The sequence below is a fragment of the Aptenodytes forsteri genome, unplaced genomic scaffold, assembly GCF_000699145.1.
Source record: "Aptenodytes forsteri isolate BGI_AS27 unplaced genomic scaffold, ASM69914v1 Scaffold229, whole genome shotgun sequence".
In the NCBI taxonomy this organism is placed as follows: domain Eukaryota; kingdom Metazoa; phylum Chordata; class Aves; order Sphenisciformes; family Spheniscidae; genus Aptenodytes; species Aptenodytes forsteri.
The window spans coordinates 4,455,274-4,472,650 of record NW_008795863.1 but is presented as its reverse complement, the minus strand read 5'-3'; the positions used below and the strand labels follow the sequence as shown (position 1 = coordinate 4,472,650).

The following is a 17,377-nucleotide window of genomic DNA, read 5'->3' as shown; positions in this document are numbered from 1 at the left end:
GGTATTAAATAAATAGTACCTCTTCAAATAATATAGTTGCTCAAAGAGTAGTGTCCCGGCCTACAGTGTCAATCAAGTCTTGGAAAGTAAGTATTTTGCCATGGAAAGTAAGTGTTTCCCACTTACTTCAGAAAGAGTTTCTTGGAATCCTTAAGCCTTGTTTTGTTCATTACATAGCATATGTAGGCAATGAGTGGAGTAGCTCTCATCAATCACTACATAAAACATGAGTGAACAGAAAATTATGACTACAACACAAAGCTTTCTACTTCAGTTAAATGCACACTATTGTTTTTCTTCTGATGACTAAAAAAAGGTTTTGTGTCTTTTCTTCTTCTCGCCTTTCTCTCTCTCTTTCTCTGTATTTTTCATTTTCATGTCTTTTTTCTTTTTTCCTTTTTTCTTTTTTTTTCTTTCTTGTTATATTTTAAACCAATTGCAAACTCTTCTCTTTACTATAGGAAGAAAAAAATCTGTAGTTCTTGCCTACTTTTTTCATAGCACATTGTATCTTTATGCTCTGCTTTAATAACATCTCATTAGCTCTTTGAAACCATTCCCTGGGGCAAGCTTTTATTATTTGTAAAGTAAATAAAATATCATAGTGCTAATCTTTAGGAGGAAAAATGGGCTAGACTCAGAAGAAATATTTAAATCCTCTATTAGTTTTTTGAATTAAAATTTAAAGTGCCTAAAAGGATCCCACATAATATTTTCAAACCTCTAAGGTACCTAGAAACACTTTGTAGAATCCACCTGCCTGCTAACATTCTGAGTTCAACACAGAAAATACAGGAGTGATGTACTTCTGAGTTCTAAGTAGTATTGTGGAAGCAATGTTTTGCTTGGCAGAAAGGCACTTGAAAAAGAGTTTCTTGATTAAAAGTTGGAAACAAAAAACAAGAAGAGACAAACCCACAGTTTTCCAAATTCTAGTAGAGTAGCAATGTATAGCAAGGCATACAGACATCCTTATGTAAATGTAAGTAACTCCAAACAGAGGGAAAGGAAAGGAAAAGCAGAGTTGCAGCCAAGGAGGAAAGAGGAGTTGGAGGAAACCACTGCTAGATAAAACAGGATGTCATTTTCTTTCTTCTGCAAAGCTTACTCAACAGGAATTTTCAAGGAGTCTTAGCAAATAGTGCAGATCTGTGATGCAAAAAAATCAAAGCCTGTGGCACCATTAACAGCAATATTGCAACTTGCTCAGTCTGGAAGTTCTAGGGGTCTGTCATTGTGGCCACTTGTAAAACAACTGCAACAAAAGAACACCAGAAGTTACCACTGTGACATTGGAAAAAGGAGTGATTACACTGATAATTTGGCAGCCAATAGCTACTTTGGATACCTTATCCTCTAATACAGGAAAGTGAGGTAAGTTTTCAAAGATGGGGGCAAAAGAGGCATATCATCATCATCATCATCATCAATAACAAGAAGAAGAAGAAGAAGAGTGTTGTTAACTTCCCTGAATTAAGTCATAGTTAGATGGTTGTAAAGGTACCTTGGATACCTGCATTAACTCGGAGTTGATGTCTCTGCCTTAGAATCATAGAATCATAGAATCATTAAGGTTGGAAAAGAACTCTAAGATCATTGAGTCCCACTGTCAACCCAATACCACCATGCCCACTAAACCATGTCCCTAAGTGCCTCATCTACACGTCTTTTAAATACTTCCAGGGATGGTGACTTAACCACTTCCCTGGGCAGCCTGGTCCAATGTTTAACCACTCTTTCAGTCAAGAAATTTTTCCTCATGTCCAATCTAAACCTCCCCTGGTGCAACTTGAGGCCATTTCCTCTTGTCCTATCGCTAGTTACTTGGGAGAAGAGACCGACACCCACCTCGCTACAACCTCCTTTCAGGTAGTTGTAAAGAGCGATAAGGTCTCCCCTCAGCCTCCTTTTCTCCAGGCTAAACAACCCCCCTCAGTTCCCTCAGCCGCTCCTCATAAGACTTGTTCTCCAGACCCCTCACCAGCCTCGTTGCCCTTCTCAACATATTTATGCCCACATATTTATCTGTCTTATTTCATAAGCACTACATCCACCTTTAAATATGAGATGTCTGCATAGCCCATGTGCACTTTCATGCTGTACAATTTTTCTCCTGAAAAGCAAAATTTTGCCTACTGTAAAGAATGTGGACACATCAATTTGCACCTTCTCCCCATTGTACATATCCTTTATCCTCTGCTTCCAGGTCACTGTGACACTACATTGGAGTCTGCCAGAGCAGGGACTGTCTCATGTCTTGTTCATGTAGCACCTATAAAAATGAGGTTTTAATCTAAACACACATCCCTAGTTCATAATATGCAATAAATTGGCATAATGAAAATGGATAAACTGGGAACACAGCTCATTGTGAAAATATACCTAATATGGGAATAATTCCTAAGTCCTCAGGGTTCCAGTGCTCCTTTTTGCTTTGCTCTAAGCATTCAAAAACATGCTCACCGCAAGATGGTTTGTGTTAGGAATGATGACATTTGCTTAATTAAATTTCAAAAATATCTAAATGGCAGCCCTACTGGGCCAGAGTCAAGAACTTTTCTTTTCCATGTTTTCTGGTGGTTAGACAATGTTGTTAGAGTACACCTGTCTAAGCCGTGAGCCGCCAGCTTCTCTAGGAGAATGCTGTGGGAGACGGTGTCAAAGGCCTTACTGAAGTCCAGGTAGACCTCACCCACAGCCTTTCCCTCATCCACTAGGCGGGTCACCTGGTCATAGAAGGAGATCAAGCCTTCACCCAGTATCTTAAGATACCTCTCCTTTTTGGCCTCATTCAAACATGACATAGTGATCAGGCTGAATATTTTCCTTCTGTCCAAGTCATTTTATGTTGATGTAATGTAATATGTCATACATGTCACCCTTCAGAAGATGGTATAAAAAAGTTAACTTAGAATTTATCTTAAAACCCTTTTCCACACATTCAGTGCACTGTATGTAAGCTTGAGTCCTGCCCTTTTTGTGTAAATACCCATGTCTTGGTAAGTTGGAATTCTCATTAAGAAATAAATAACTCTGCACCATCTTTTACTCGTGTAGTGTGCAATTAACAGGTGTAATTACATCTTTGGAACAACGTAGGGAGGAAGCAAAGAGATAGCAGAGTTAATGAATAATGAAGCAGATAATTTTGTTCACAAAAGGATGGATAGTGCCTATGTGGTGATCAATGTCTTTCTGTATTTCCCTAGAAGAGGTTTCCTATCAAAGAACAGAAGTAGTTAGTATTCAGTGTAGCCTGTGTTTATTCACTTTATGTTTACAGACATTACAGTCATGAGTGTTGCTCAAGTTCATTGGCTTATTGAAAATGTACAAGGTATGATAGTTGTGAACAAAACTTTTAATTACATATTGTGTTTAAAAAAAAGTGCAGGAGGATATAGGGAGATATAAAAATTCCACATGCTCTACATGAAAACTATTCATTAAATCCTCCAAAAGCAGGAAATCTATTTTCATGAGAGGAAATAAGCACTGCTTGAGACCAACTTGAATTTTTTTTACACACAAGTTAAATATAATATATCCTGCACATTAGTTACAGTGCAAGTGTGTGCATATTGTACCCAGAGGGTCCTTTCTATAAAAAAAGGATCATAAAATCCCATCAACATACTATATTTTTCAGCTGGAGATTAATAAGGAAGATTAATGAGGTTAAGTTATTGCTGTCTAGTATGCCAGGGAATAAGTTTCTAAATTAGAATTTTAATTGTATGTTCTATTGCAGTCCTCTTACTAATTCACATTTTACCATATTTCTAAAATCTTTCCTTATATGGAAATCTTAAAGAATTTTAAAGCAATGAAAGTAATGGAGTTTTTAAAACTTAAGTAGGTAAAATGGAAATGGCTCCGAAAGCCTATAGAAACTAGGTTATCTATCAAATTTTTAGACCACTCTGCAGAATGTATAAAGATTTCTATTCCTGCTGTTGAATCTTACAAGTCAACTTCAGGTGTGGCAGTGTTAGATACACAGATAAGAAATTACATCAACAGATCTCATAAATAGGTTGGTTTAAAAATATGTGGAAAGTAATTCTTTGTTATTATAGAAGTACTCCATGACACTACCCTTTGCAGTATTGTCATGGTTTAAGACCAAATGATAATTGGTCACTGGAGACTAAATGTACTCAGCTTCCAAAATACTTCAATCACAGATATATGCAATTTTACAAATTGCACAACTTCCCTGTTCCGCAGGAGGGGGGACACGGTCCAGGACAGAAGTCAGGTGGTTCTGCATGGTGGTTCCAGCCATGCCATGTGTTCTCCTACAGTGTCTCTCAGGGGGCCTCCTCTCTTGTCCTCTGGGTCCTCTCCCCAAGCAACCCAGGACACTGTCAGATATAGGACTGGGTAGAAAAGAATACCTAATTCTTGATTATCTTGTTCAAATGCACTTGGCACCTAAAAACTAGCTTTTACCATGGCTGGCACTCAGGATCTGCTATTCCTGAAGGTGTGCAACACCTTCACAACTTTCACAGTGACTGACAAGTCACTTTCGCTTAAGCTTCTTCTCTATTCTTATAACTGAGCTACTCTCTTATCCTATAGTGTTAACAAAATTTCATGTGCATTTGCTAACGCTATTGTCAACTAGAGCTAACTCATGCTAACTGCTACAAGTATCTTTAATGTCATTAAAGATACCACACCAAAGCAGTTCAATCATTTTATATCACTTCAATCAAGCTATAGCTTGACTAGACTGGCCAGCTGTCCAGGGAGTACCAAAGTCTGTGACTTTAAAAATACACATGTATTAGAAAATACACTAATTGAAAGCATCTTGCCGCTGAAAAATGAGCACACCAATACAATCACATTATTTGAAAACTGGACATAATTCTCAGTGATTGAAGCTGACAGAGAAGAAAAAGCTTATGGTGAATATATTCTCTAGTGGTACGCTGTCGTCCACAAATACTTTCAGTGACTGAAGCAATGATTGAAGTATGAAGAGCTGCTTGCATACAGTGGGTTGCCATCAGTGAAATCATTTACCACTGCTCACAAACACTTGGCGTGATCTATTACTTGCAGGTGATGCATTTTTAATGATAAAATCTTTCCTCAAAGTGACTAGAAGATTGAAAATGTTGTTTCATAGCTTGGACCTCTCTGCAGATTTCTTTAACGTAACTATCAATGACCCTTCTTAATTCCTTACAAATCTAAATACTCAGTTATCAACAAATTGAATGTGATTATTTCAATTTTCTGTTTTAAAAAAACAGTTAATGTTGTTAAGTAACAAGAACATCCTCACATGCCAGATATTTTGCAGATTCTGAATACTGAAAAAACAATGAACTGATAGATTTACTGTACTCGTAAATCTTGCACTGTTCATTAAATGAGCCTGAAGGTCCTTGTCCTCCAAACATTTATCGGCTTGTTTAAAATAAAATGTGTATTTAGTAAGGTTTGTAAATACAAAGAAGAGTCTAATGCAACACTAGGATCTTAACTCGGAGTTTAATGGATGCATTTTTTTCCATCTGTAATCTCCACATATAAAGTGGACACAGCAGTAGTAAAGGGTGATATATTTAGGTAAAACTAGCGATGTATCTCCACTACCAAATTCAGGGCATTTTAGGCATGTAATTTAGCTGCAACTCAAAGGACCTGTGGTAGAAATGTGAGTTTCTTCTATAGCTAATTGAGTTTAGACAAGGACTTCCATTAGGACCGTTAGTTGTCTGGTCTGGCCTAAAGCAGACAGTGTGCGTAACTCTCTGCATGTAGCTTAAAAACCAGTCCAGAGGCATTTATAACTGAAGAGGTCAAATTACTCATATTGCTAAAGTACATCTTAATCTGGTTATCTAGAAATAGCAGTGGAAAAATGGATGTTATCAGTGGAGAAACTTAGGGTCAATCGGGAAAATCAGACATCATAGAGAGTCATACATTTAAAAACAAATCCACAGATCAAACTTAAGATTGTTACACAGTGAAATATGCATTTCTTTGTACCCGTGAATAATATTCTTGCTTATTAAGTAGGCAGAGCAAGATTTATGATGTCCTTAACTTCTCATTTCTTTGCTTGTAAGAGCTTGCATTTTGTAAATGACATTGTAGGAGACTACGCTGTTGTCACCTAGCAACTATGAAGTATTTTTTGAAAAAGTTGCTGCTTGGATTTGGATTAATAATAAAAATAGTAATTCCACTCAATACTTCACATTTGTAGATCTTAAAGTACTTACAAAGATGCATTATTTTTACTATCCTTAATTGGAAGCATGAAAATCTAGGATGTAAAGTGTGTTGCCAAAAATGACAAACAGAGCTACAAATTGTGTCCAGAAGATCTCGGGCTATTCTCCACATTCCAGCCTCTTCAAACTGTACTTTTATATAGGTCCCTTCCAATATTTTCTGGTCTTATTAATTTTAAATGAGGAAAGGGAATAATTTAAAAAATCTGTATTTGCAATTATTATCTCCCCCTCTCATTTGAGATATTGCAGTTATTTTCTAGTCTGAGGGTCACAGTGAATTAGCCCTTGGCAAATATTTAATTTTTAATGGAAACCACTGCAGCATTGAGTTAAAGCAAGCAAAAGCTTCACATTCATCGTAAGATGATCCTGCTGCTGCAGCGCTGACCAGTTCCCATGTTGCATATACAGCAGTTCTGTATAATTCAGTTTCTTTCAGAAACTGTTTTATCCTGATTATTGAAATATTTTCTAATAACAGAATGACAGTTGACGATGCATACTGAAATGTCTGCTGAAACAACAGTTGGCTTGAAAAGTGTTTCATTTTTCAAGTAGATCATGGAGGCTGGGTAGCCAAGGTTTTGCGTGATTTGAGTTAAAGAAATACTTATTTTAAATTATTTGAGAAATGTCCTACACTCATTTTCAGTCCTCCATTGCCCTTGCCAGACATTTGGTGGAATGAAGCTGTTTGGGGGCATATTTCTTCCTAATAGTCCACATTTTTAAGAAACTTCTAAGGATGAATTAGAATGAATAGCCGCTAAGATAATGTGTGGGCTGCTGTGCAGCAGTCTCCCTGGAGAGTGATATGTCAGGAAAGACATTAAAAAATTTTCTGTAATGAAACGTGTATTTCTCACAAGTAAGGAAAGATCTTGACAGATCATCTGTTATGAGGTATCTGCTCTGTTCTTTACTTGTGGGACAAATGGGATTTCTCCTTATAATTCTTTGTGGATTATCGTTCTGTTGCGGTTTGTGTAATGGCAGCACATGGGGAATTTAGGAAATGACACTCCAGCTGTCTTTTACAATAACTTTCTTTTTATGCTTTTGCACTGTAATACCTCTTCCTTCAAATTATCTTTTCTGTACACTTCTCCCTGAAATACCTGTGTGTATCCCAAAATGAATTAAAAAGAAAAACGGATCTACATAAATTATGTCTATTTTCCCTATGTGATAGGTTTTATTTCATTCACTAATTTATTGCTAAAAACCTGCAGAAAATTATATATCTGGAGTTCTTTTTCTATAATACATTTTTAATAGAGAAAATGAAGTCAATATGCAGTAGCTGGAAACATAAATCTGTCTCCTGGTTTTCGTTATTGTGTGAGGTTTGATATATATGTATTCTAAAGAATAGAATTATCTATGTTGCAGATACGTTATTAGGAGATATTTTCTCTTTAAGGCTCATTAAGCTTATCATTGTTTTCAGAAGTTTCAAACAGGTGGGAGAAATTGAACCCGTACATTAGCAGATGAGAAGCAGACGAGCTGTCCAAAGCAGTACATTACCTATTGTATATCTTCCCTGAATTCAATACCGTGCAAATCTTTCCCAGTTGTCTCCAGAGATTTGCTTTAATCGATTGGTTTAAAGCAATTTTGTAAAAGTTCAATAGTGGGACAGGGAGAAGCAAGAAGTCCCTAGGAGTATATTTGGGTCCTCCATATTTCAAGGTGCAGGCTTGGAAGCTGTATCGGCAGGACTCTTTCTCTGTAACAGCACATGTAATGCTTAGTGAATTAAACCCAAAACCGCTTGCTGGGTAATGGCTTATGGATCAATTCTATGAACTAGTCTCTAGCAGAAGGACTGTAAGAAAACTAGAATTCTCTGTAGTCTGTCTAGCTGCCTGAAACAAAAAATCCTGAGGAAGAGACCAAGTCAAGTTTTAGATCGGATGAATGATTAGTTTGTTCTGCCTTTGGAGCTTTGTTGCTGAACATTTCCATCTCTGTTTTGCCTTTAACTATGTTTAATTGTTCATCATCCAGTGTTGTCTGAGAGTAAGTGTGAACTTTGCAAGAAATTCAGACATAGGTCCTTGCCCATGGAGAGCAATTCCTTATGCAGTTCAGTCTGGCTTATTACAAAAGTATTTTCCATCCAGCCTGAGTTGAGAGTGCTCTGGAGTGGGAGGGCTTGCTTGCTTTAGATGCCGTTGGCAGATATATAATCAGGTAATGATTGGCGCCTTTTTGGCAAACAGCCACAAAGCTGTAAATCACCTTAAGATTTACAGGGTTCCACTTCTCTATCCTGACAGCAATCCGCATTTCTCAGAGCTGTACCCAATGATGGTACGCCATGATTAAGGAGAAACTGATTTATATTAGTGGGTTTTAATCATTTCAATTTGCAAACCTTTAAAAACTTCCTAAGGAAGTGTGGAGAGATGAAGGACAAACAAATTGAATCCTTTTGACAAGGCTTCTGTTTCTTAAGTTATTATTTACAAACTTTTTAGAAATAATCCATGTATTCCCAAGAGTTTCCATATCATAAGTTGGAAACCAGCACTCTAGTGAACTTATTAAAAGAAAACTCATTTTAGACACTGGATGCCCCTGTGTTCCATGACTTCAGCAAGAGATCAAGGGTTTATTTTGACTTTTATGCTGTTTGCTAATGGAAATCACTGGGATTTGAACAACAATGCATTTCAAGTACGAGGGCAAAGGACACTAATGGTTGTCCATTTAATGGGCATTATCTATTGTAAACGACTCCGAATGTGTTGAGGTCTTGCGAGAGATACGAACTTCCCGAGGTTCTCCCTGTTTAGTTTGGGACTTAGCCATTTTTGGCTTGTTACCAGAAAAGCAAATCATGTACCTTCATGTCCCTCTTGAATCAAAAGATTTAATCTACTGATCATTCTAGTAAAAAGATCAAAACATGAGTTAAGACCAGCCATTGTCCTGATAAAATTCCACTGGTTTGTTTGGCAACTAAATATTTTTAACATGAGATTAATACTCCAATACAAAATGATAAAATGCATCTACATTATATGACTTACAGATACAGTGCGTAAATTAAGAAATTGTGCAAATGCTCTTTTAGACCACAGAATGCACAGGGCAGATAGGACATAACAACTTGCTTGCTGCCCTTTTGGCAGCTTGTGTGTTGTATTAATGTAAAAATATATTTTTAGCACCTTCAACTTTCTTATTTACATTAAATTTATTAACTACAGCACAGAGGTTGGGTGAATATTAGATTATGTCTTTCACAAAATCACATTATTTTTATTCTCTGACAAAATAATGATCTCGGTGGTATCATAAATTCTGTTTAAAAAAAATGATGCATGCTAGTTGAATCCAGATTTTTTTAAATGCCTATATATGTTTAGACCCATGAGGTCATCTGCCAAGAAGTAACTGAAACTTGTGGATATGTCAAAAATAAAACGTGTTAGTACAGTGTGTAATTCTGCACTCAAATGCTGGAGCAACTCCAGCATTGATGATGAAGCTCCTTCAGCTTCATGTGTGTGTATAAGAACTATGCAGAGAATCTGGATAGCACAAATGAAGGACTCTTAGTGTTGCAAGCATGCAACTTTGGAAAGGTTTAGTAGCACTTGACGTGCAAATAATTCTTCTTGCTGTTACACAGATAATCTCATGTCAAATCTTAGATAACATCTGGAGCTATGCATAAATACCATTTAAAGAGGAGACTCATATTTTTGCTCAATAAAAGAATCAGTTAAATGACACTTTAACAACAATACCCGCAAGTACTGTTTGCCTTTCTCCTTGGTTTATCTGTAAGGTAACTGTTGCTGCATGCTTTTCTTAATGTCACTTTCTTTCCTTTTTTAGAGTTTCTTTGAAGGACAGTCCGCACCGTGGGATTCAGCTAAGAAAGATGAGAACAGAATGAAAAATAGATATGGGAATATCATTGCATGTAAGTGTTGACAACATAATTGTGCACTGTGTTAACTTCCCTTCAGAACTGGAGAATGACCACCAGCCTCGTGCTCACATCAGGCTTATATTCCTCTTCTGTCATTAAGAAGATAAAAGTGAGGGAAGATGTTACTTTTTTTTTTTTGAGAAAACTGTCAGATTTAATGCATTTTCTCAACTAGTCTTCTGTATACCTTCCATCCTGTCATCAACGTTTGGCTAATGGAGAATGACACCTTTAACCAATAGTCAGTCCTAACAGCTCCCAAACTACTCCTGGCAGCTTAGTGAAAGAATACCCATGATCACATCGGTACCTTGATATTGGGTTCTGGATATTGTAGGAGTGGACAATACTGCTGCTTAAGTATTCCTTAATAACAATGACAGCTATCCTGACTTACCCTCTTAAAGCTAAACAGACTCTAAGAAAAAAACAGAATCTGTATGTTTTACTTAAAAATGCCAAGCTTGATAAATATTAGATATACTAATAATCAAATAACTTGAGGAGATGATAGCATGCTTTGGTGAATGACCCCTAAATCTGGCATTATGAGATTACAAAACGATGCTGCACATGAACATGGCAGGGCACAAAATATATCAAGTTTGGTAAAATTACATTATTATTTACACACTGGTGGTGTTGCACTTAAAGGGTAAGTTCCCAGTGTGTATGTAGAGATGATCCCTTCCCTGATTGTTCCTTCAAAATCTAAGTTTAAGGTATGAATCATACGTGTTTCTACCAGCCAGCCAGATAACCATGAAGCAGGTATAAGCAGAGAAATAAGCAGCACACAGCATGTCAGTTTTGTAAGCATGAAACTGAGTGATGGCCTTTAAGAAGGGATCATTTAATGATACTGCTGGAGTTTAGAAATCATGTATAACCCTAGGTACGTGGGACAGCATAGAAGAAAAAACAGTGCTGATTGAACATTTGGAGGATCCATGGAAGTAATGATACTGCTGGAGTTTAGAAATCATGTATAACCCTAGGTACGTGGGACAGCATAGAAGAAAAAACAGTGCTGATTGTCTGAACATTTGGAGGACCCATGGAAGGAGTATGTAGTGCATATTTACACTGCCTAACTTCAGCACCTAGTCTAGGTGCTTGTCCAGACACAGATCTACCTAGGTTTCCTCATCAGTGAACCACGTGGACTTGACAGAGGACAGCTCTTCTAGAGAAATGGTTCAGAAATAGGGCCCATTTGAATGCTTCTGAATCACCACCTCAGGAGGTCCTCTCTGCAGTGCTTGCAGAATGAGTCTAGAGAGACCAACTCCTAACTTAGTGACCTACAGTAGGTGGTATGAATAGGCCCTTACATCACTGTGGCCCAGCTGGGCTGAGACAGTCTACAAAGAGAAAACAACCCTGTAACTTGCTGCAGAAGGAGGAGGAGAACCCACAGGAAATGCTTGTGGAGGCAGAGGCAAGTTAAGCAAGAGATGCTATCTGCCACATCATCTTGAATGGACGTGATAGTATTGCTGTGTATTTTGGATGTATACTGTGCTACTTACTGAAAAAGGAAATGAAATCTTCTAGGGAAATGTGAATATCATGATGGGCTGGAGCATATGCAAAAGAAGATAAGTTAGCTAGATGTGGTTTTGCTTGTTTCCCTCCAAGCAATCTTTAATATGTAACAAACTTGTTATTTTGTGAGGATGTAGCAATACATTAGATGACTATTGTCATTTAAGTAAAAATACCGAAGGCATAAATAAGAATACCAAAAAGTTTTATGTTTATCCTTCCTTTGTGAAATTTTATTTCCAGTCCAAGCCTATGACAATAGATCTTCTCTTTTAGTCAGGTTTAGTGTTGTCAGTCCCCTCTTTAATGTCATGTTAGGTGTCGCGTTACACTTTGACACCCTTTGGTTGGAGAAAACAGACTACTAGTGCTGTATGTCTGAGGTAATGAAGTGATGAGTAGCCAAGGGAAAACAAGTAAAAGATATTAGATACACAAATCAATGGCAATTACAAGTGATACTGAAGGCTTTCTGAGAGGGCAAATATAACTCAGATCATTTAGATCTCAATTTACTTTTAATGTCCTCAGTATTTAGCAAAGGGAAAGAGTAGGATGGAGTTGTTGTCAATAACACTTCCCATGTATGTGGCTGTGAAAACTCAGATAACACAAGTTAAAATTAAAAGCCATTAGAGTTAAAGGCAGTATCTTAAAAGAGAGGCTGAAACTGCCCACAGTTTGTCGTCTGTATGCAAATGGGGTAGTTAACTGTTTAATTATTTTATGTGTTCTTCTGCTAGATAAATGATCCCTTGTCTCAGAGTCTGAGAGTACAATTTTAGTGGTCCACTTTTGAAAATTTGTCCCAGATAGTTGTATAAAGTTTTTGCTTTAGCTGAAAAGCATTTTACTAAATTGCCCTTTTATGCTATGTTTAAAGACTTAAAAATACGATGGTTCAGATGCTACTGACTATGGGTGCATGATTATAATGAAATGTATATTTTTTTCTGTAAAGCATTTAATGTAATTTTTTTCCATCCATTTATCCTTTGTTTAAATTTTCCCCAAGATACTACTGTTACATTATTGCTTGTAGTCATTATTGTTCTCTGAGAGAACTAAAACAATAGCACCAAGCGGCCAGCATTGCAGGAGCTTGTCAAAATGGCAATATGCTTTATACCCAAGTGATGTGCGTTTAATTGGCTACAAGCGTGCCCTACCCACTGTATGAAAGTGGCTACAGCTTGTGAGCCACTGTACCAACAAGCTGAATCATGATCACAGTCCACTCACCCACAGAAAACATGCTCCTTCTTTACTGAACACAAAAAGCTTTGTGTTTTCTCATTAGGAACTAAAACCGGCATGAATCTGCTAAATGAATCTTTTTTTACCTAAGAAAAATTCTGTTTCTGCCATAGTTGTGTAGGGTTATGCATGGATTTTGGTAAAATCTATTGGTTTTTCCTCAGGAGAGATCTTGAGGTAATTTCGGAATGGGAGGGGTTCTGTATTTATTTTTACCTAACTCAGTATTGACTAAATGAGAAGAGAATATTGATCACAGCTTTTAAAAGCAGCTAAAGATTTTAGGTGAGACATTTATAAAAGGCTTGATTTACAAAGAATCAGCAAGGCACGTCCCAAGAAAGGGCCATTGGCTACGCATGCTAATCAACCAGCTACTCAAGGGGCTTGTTAGAGATCACAGTCTGCAGGCTGGCTTATACATGTTGTAGGTTATGTGAGGGAAGCGAGAATAAAATGCTTATATTCATTATCTATTACCATTTTCTACAAAGACAAATGGATTCTAACATAACTCATTTTGAAAGCTTAAGTGATCAGTGCAAAGTTAAATTTGATCTCCTAATAGAGGGGTATCAAAATAACAATGAGCTGGAAAAGGGAGTATTTAAAAGCTACAAAATTTGTCAAGAGCAGCTGAAGTATAAAGGAAAAAAATACCCTAAAAATCTAGACAGTTAACCTAGAGGCTATTTAAGAATTAACATACATGTTGGAAGAATATATGGCTTGTGTACCTCTTAGGTTTAAATCTACTTGACATAAGCACAGGCATAGACACAGTAATGTTTCCTTTTGTTGACTAAAGAATTTTTTTCAAATTAAGAAGTGTTGCCATGCAGCAAGGAGTTAACTAGAGTTTTCAAAGCAATAAAAAAAGGGAGTCACTCCAGCTGCACTGCAAATGAATGGGTATTGAACAGTCCATTACCTCCAGAATTCCAGAAACTTATCTGAGAATGCTGTACTAGAAAGGATGCACATGAGAAGAAAAAAGGGCAGAAAGATGATATGAAGATATAGGTATGAAGTAACTTATTTAGTTTTGCCCAATCCTAAGCAAGAATTATTGCAAAGAAAGAATGGAGTAAAGAAAGAGAATAACAAAGTAACAGGAAAGGTAAAGAAAAGATACCACTGCGTACTAATCAATTGTATAAATCAGTCTTAAAAAAATAACAGGAAGTTATAGTTTTAAGATGTTCTTTAGTGGGAAATTTAAGCTTGTTTTGCCCAATATGGAACTCATTGGTCTGCAAGTCATCAAAGATGGGATTCGGTTGCCTAAACATAGACATGTAGTGCCATTTCAGGTGACCTAGGACATCTGTGCAGGACAAACAAATGTGACATAGTACGCATGAGAGACTTGTGTTATTCCATAGTGGCAGCTGAAGGCTAGGCAGTACATCCCGGGGTATATGAAGCGGTATGAGATGCTTGTGCTTAGACAACTGAATCCTGCCCTAAGTAATTCAAGAAATGTAGAAGTGGAGACCTTTACTAGCCTGAGTTGTCCTGGTGAGAATGCTTTTAAGGCAATGATGCAGTAAATCATGAAAATGTGGATGAAGACGTACCGTGAGTCCAGGCAAGCTTGACTTCTGGAGTCTGCTGACTTCAGCAGAAGTTGGATCAGGTCCCAAAACTGTAAAGCAGCAGCCATGTCTGGAGCTTAGAAAGTTCCTAATGTAGTATCTTTCTTAAGTAAGATGGATTTTTAGAATTAAGGGCCTGTGAGCCAAACCTCTGCTCTGAAGAAACTGATAGATGGCTTAATTAAGCAGAGAATAGCACAGCACTTGGATAAGCATAGCTTGGTAGGGTCAGACCAGCATGGGTTATGTAATGGAGAGTCGCATCTCTATAAATTTTTAGTCTTGGAGAAGTGAATAAAGAGGCTGACCTGATGAACATAATTGATTTGAATATTCCAACAGGTTTGGAAAAACTCATTCTTGAAGACTGTTGGGTGAAATAATCACAAGAAAATAACAAAATAAGAGCTGTGTGGAATCTAGAGCTGGAATTTTAATTCATTCTGATTTACTATATTTGGTTTAAAACTGTGCCCTTTCTCTCTCCCAAGGGAATCCCAGGGAAGCAAATGAGGCTCTGAGATCTCTAGTCCCTGAGACTTGGAACATAAAAGAGGATGAAATAAAGAATTTGCCTCTTCCTTTCCTACTCAGCCATTTGAAAATCTCTCGACTTGTAATTCTAAAACAATGTTATTTTAAGAACCACCTGCCCTTTCCTTCCTCCCCCATAATGTGGGCCAGTATTATGCTACTTATGATGAAGTTGGGTTTTAAGCCACTTCATGTTCTTTCATTCATTTGTTCTCTTTTAGGATTTTTAAAGCTGAAAAAATAGCTATTCAGAACATGGGTGGCAAGTTTCGGGTGCTCTAACGTGTATTTACATTTACAACAAAATAATGACAGTCATGCAGGTCTGTCATCAGCTGCAAGTAATATTAGCTCAGCTAGCAAGCAGCATTCAAAAACAATAGTACACAGGTATCTAATTAGCGAGAGTAACTTGTAAACAAAGCAGCAGTAAAGTGGCCATTTACCATCTCTCCATCCTTGAGATCATACCCTCAAATTGTTTTGTCAACAACTTGTGCAGCATTCTGGAAAAGCCACTGTGTTTGGTTGCTTTTGAACCAAGAGAATCAAGAGGAGCATATGAAGTCTCAAAGAAGAAAAAGCCCTGCCAGCATACAGAGATTCTTTTCGGGGGGGGATCTAGCCTCTAGCACTTCTTAATCACTGCTGTGGTATCATAAAGAAAATGAGGCTGCTGACAAGAAACGAATTCATGCCATGGTGTTTTGGATTGGAATTTGGAAAATAGAGTTGGAAGTGTTTGCGCATTCCTGGATAGATACAGATGGCCACAGTGGAGCAAAATTCAGTGACAAAGCCATTATCTGACTGCTTGGGTTTTGTCATTACTTTGTTTTGCTTTCTCTCTTACTGAAAACATAATGAGTTTCCTTCAGAAAGTGTGGGGTGGCAGTATGTCTTGTAGAATGACTTCAGCTTATTTTGAGTACTGGTAGAAGCATTTCCAAATGACTAAAACTTTGACAACTTCATGTTATTTGTTTTATTGAGGGGGGGGCTGTCAAGGCAAAAAACATTATTGCAATGGATTTCACATTAGAAATATTTAAGACATTCAGACTGAAAATCAGAAGGGATTTGGAAAGCTTTATGAATGACTGAAATGAGGATTAAATGCAGATACAATGTTTTCATGGACAACAAAACAAGCATGAATTTGCAAATGCTGAGGTTTTAGTTTGACTTTGAAGTAGTATTTTGATGAAGGCTTTGTTACTGAATGTGTCTTTAATTAGTTTTTTTTCTCTCCATTGTTCCTGTTTCAGATGATCATTCTCGAGTGAGATTGCAGCCCATTGAAGGAGAAACAAGTTCTGATTACATCAATGGAAATTATATTGACGTGCGTATACTGATATAGTCAACAAACTTAACATTGTGTTCAGTCAAAGAGGGAGCTCTTATTATTCTCACGTTATTCATAATTTGTAATAGATATCACAGCTAATATCAGCTGCTAAACATTGTTGGAAAGTACTATCTTTGGAAGCTAGGTGTACACTAAAGGGAAAAAAAAAGCCTCAAAGGTTTTGTCAATAAGCAAATGAAAGGAGTCATTTCCTCCAACTGCCACTAGACTGAAACCTTGCCAGCACCACTGTATGGCTACTTTGCCTGCTGGTGTTTATATGGGCTAACAAAATGTTATTTTCACTTTCTGTCAACAGCTTGGCATTATTCCACATTTAAAAAAAAGCTGTTTGCATATTAATGCGACAAAACTCTGTAATGCCTAATGCAGAGATTTGCAATCTCTTGTCATCTCTGCACTTTTAAGTTGCCTTCAAAGTATATTCTGCAGCTGTTAACCAGTACTTCTAATGCAAGCAAGACACTTCATTAAATATGTAGGCTCTTTAATTATTGAAGGTGGCTTCTTTGTTCATTCTGCATCATGTTAACTTAATGTTTTACATTAGAATAAATTCTTTAAGAGACAAGGTGTTTTTGGTTGAAAGAATGAACTCAAAAGTAGAATTGAAAATCATTAGAAAGTCAATACTATCTAAAGCCAGAAATCTATGGATAGCAAAGATAATAATTTTATTGTTTACATGGAGTGCTAGATGTTTAGGCTAAGTAAAACAAGTGTTGCTTCATAGGAAACTGTGTCTGCTAAAGATTTCTTGTTCAGCAGTGGCATCTTTGAAAAATGGTGTCACAGTTTGCAGTTCAAATTTAATCACCAGTATGAAACAGGAATGTAACAGATGTTTTCC

General features: G+C 37.0%; 1 protein-coding gene across 5 annotated transcripts in view; it reads left to right on the top strand.

The window, feature by feature from the left end:
- Positions 1-17,377, top strand: part of PTPRM (protein tyrosine phosphatase, receptor type M) — a 386,144-nt gene that overhangs the window by 313,899 nt on the left and 54,868 nt on the right. For all 5 annotated transcript variants that reach the window (XM_019473357.1, XM_019473356.1, XM_019473355.1 and 2 more), the window contains 2 exons: positions 10,122-10,209; positions 16,424-16,500. In XM_019473357.1, the coding sequence (XP_019328902.1) occupies positions 10,122-10,209; positions 16,424-16,500 (165 nt within the window). The remainder of the gene's footprint in view (positions 1-10,121; positions 10,210-16,423; positions 16,501-17,377) is intronic.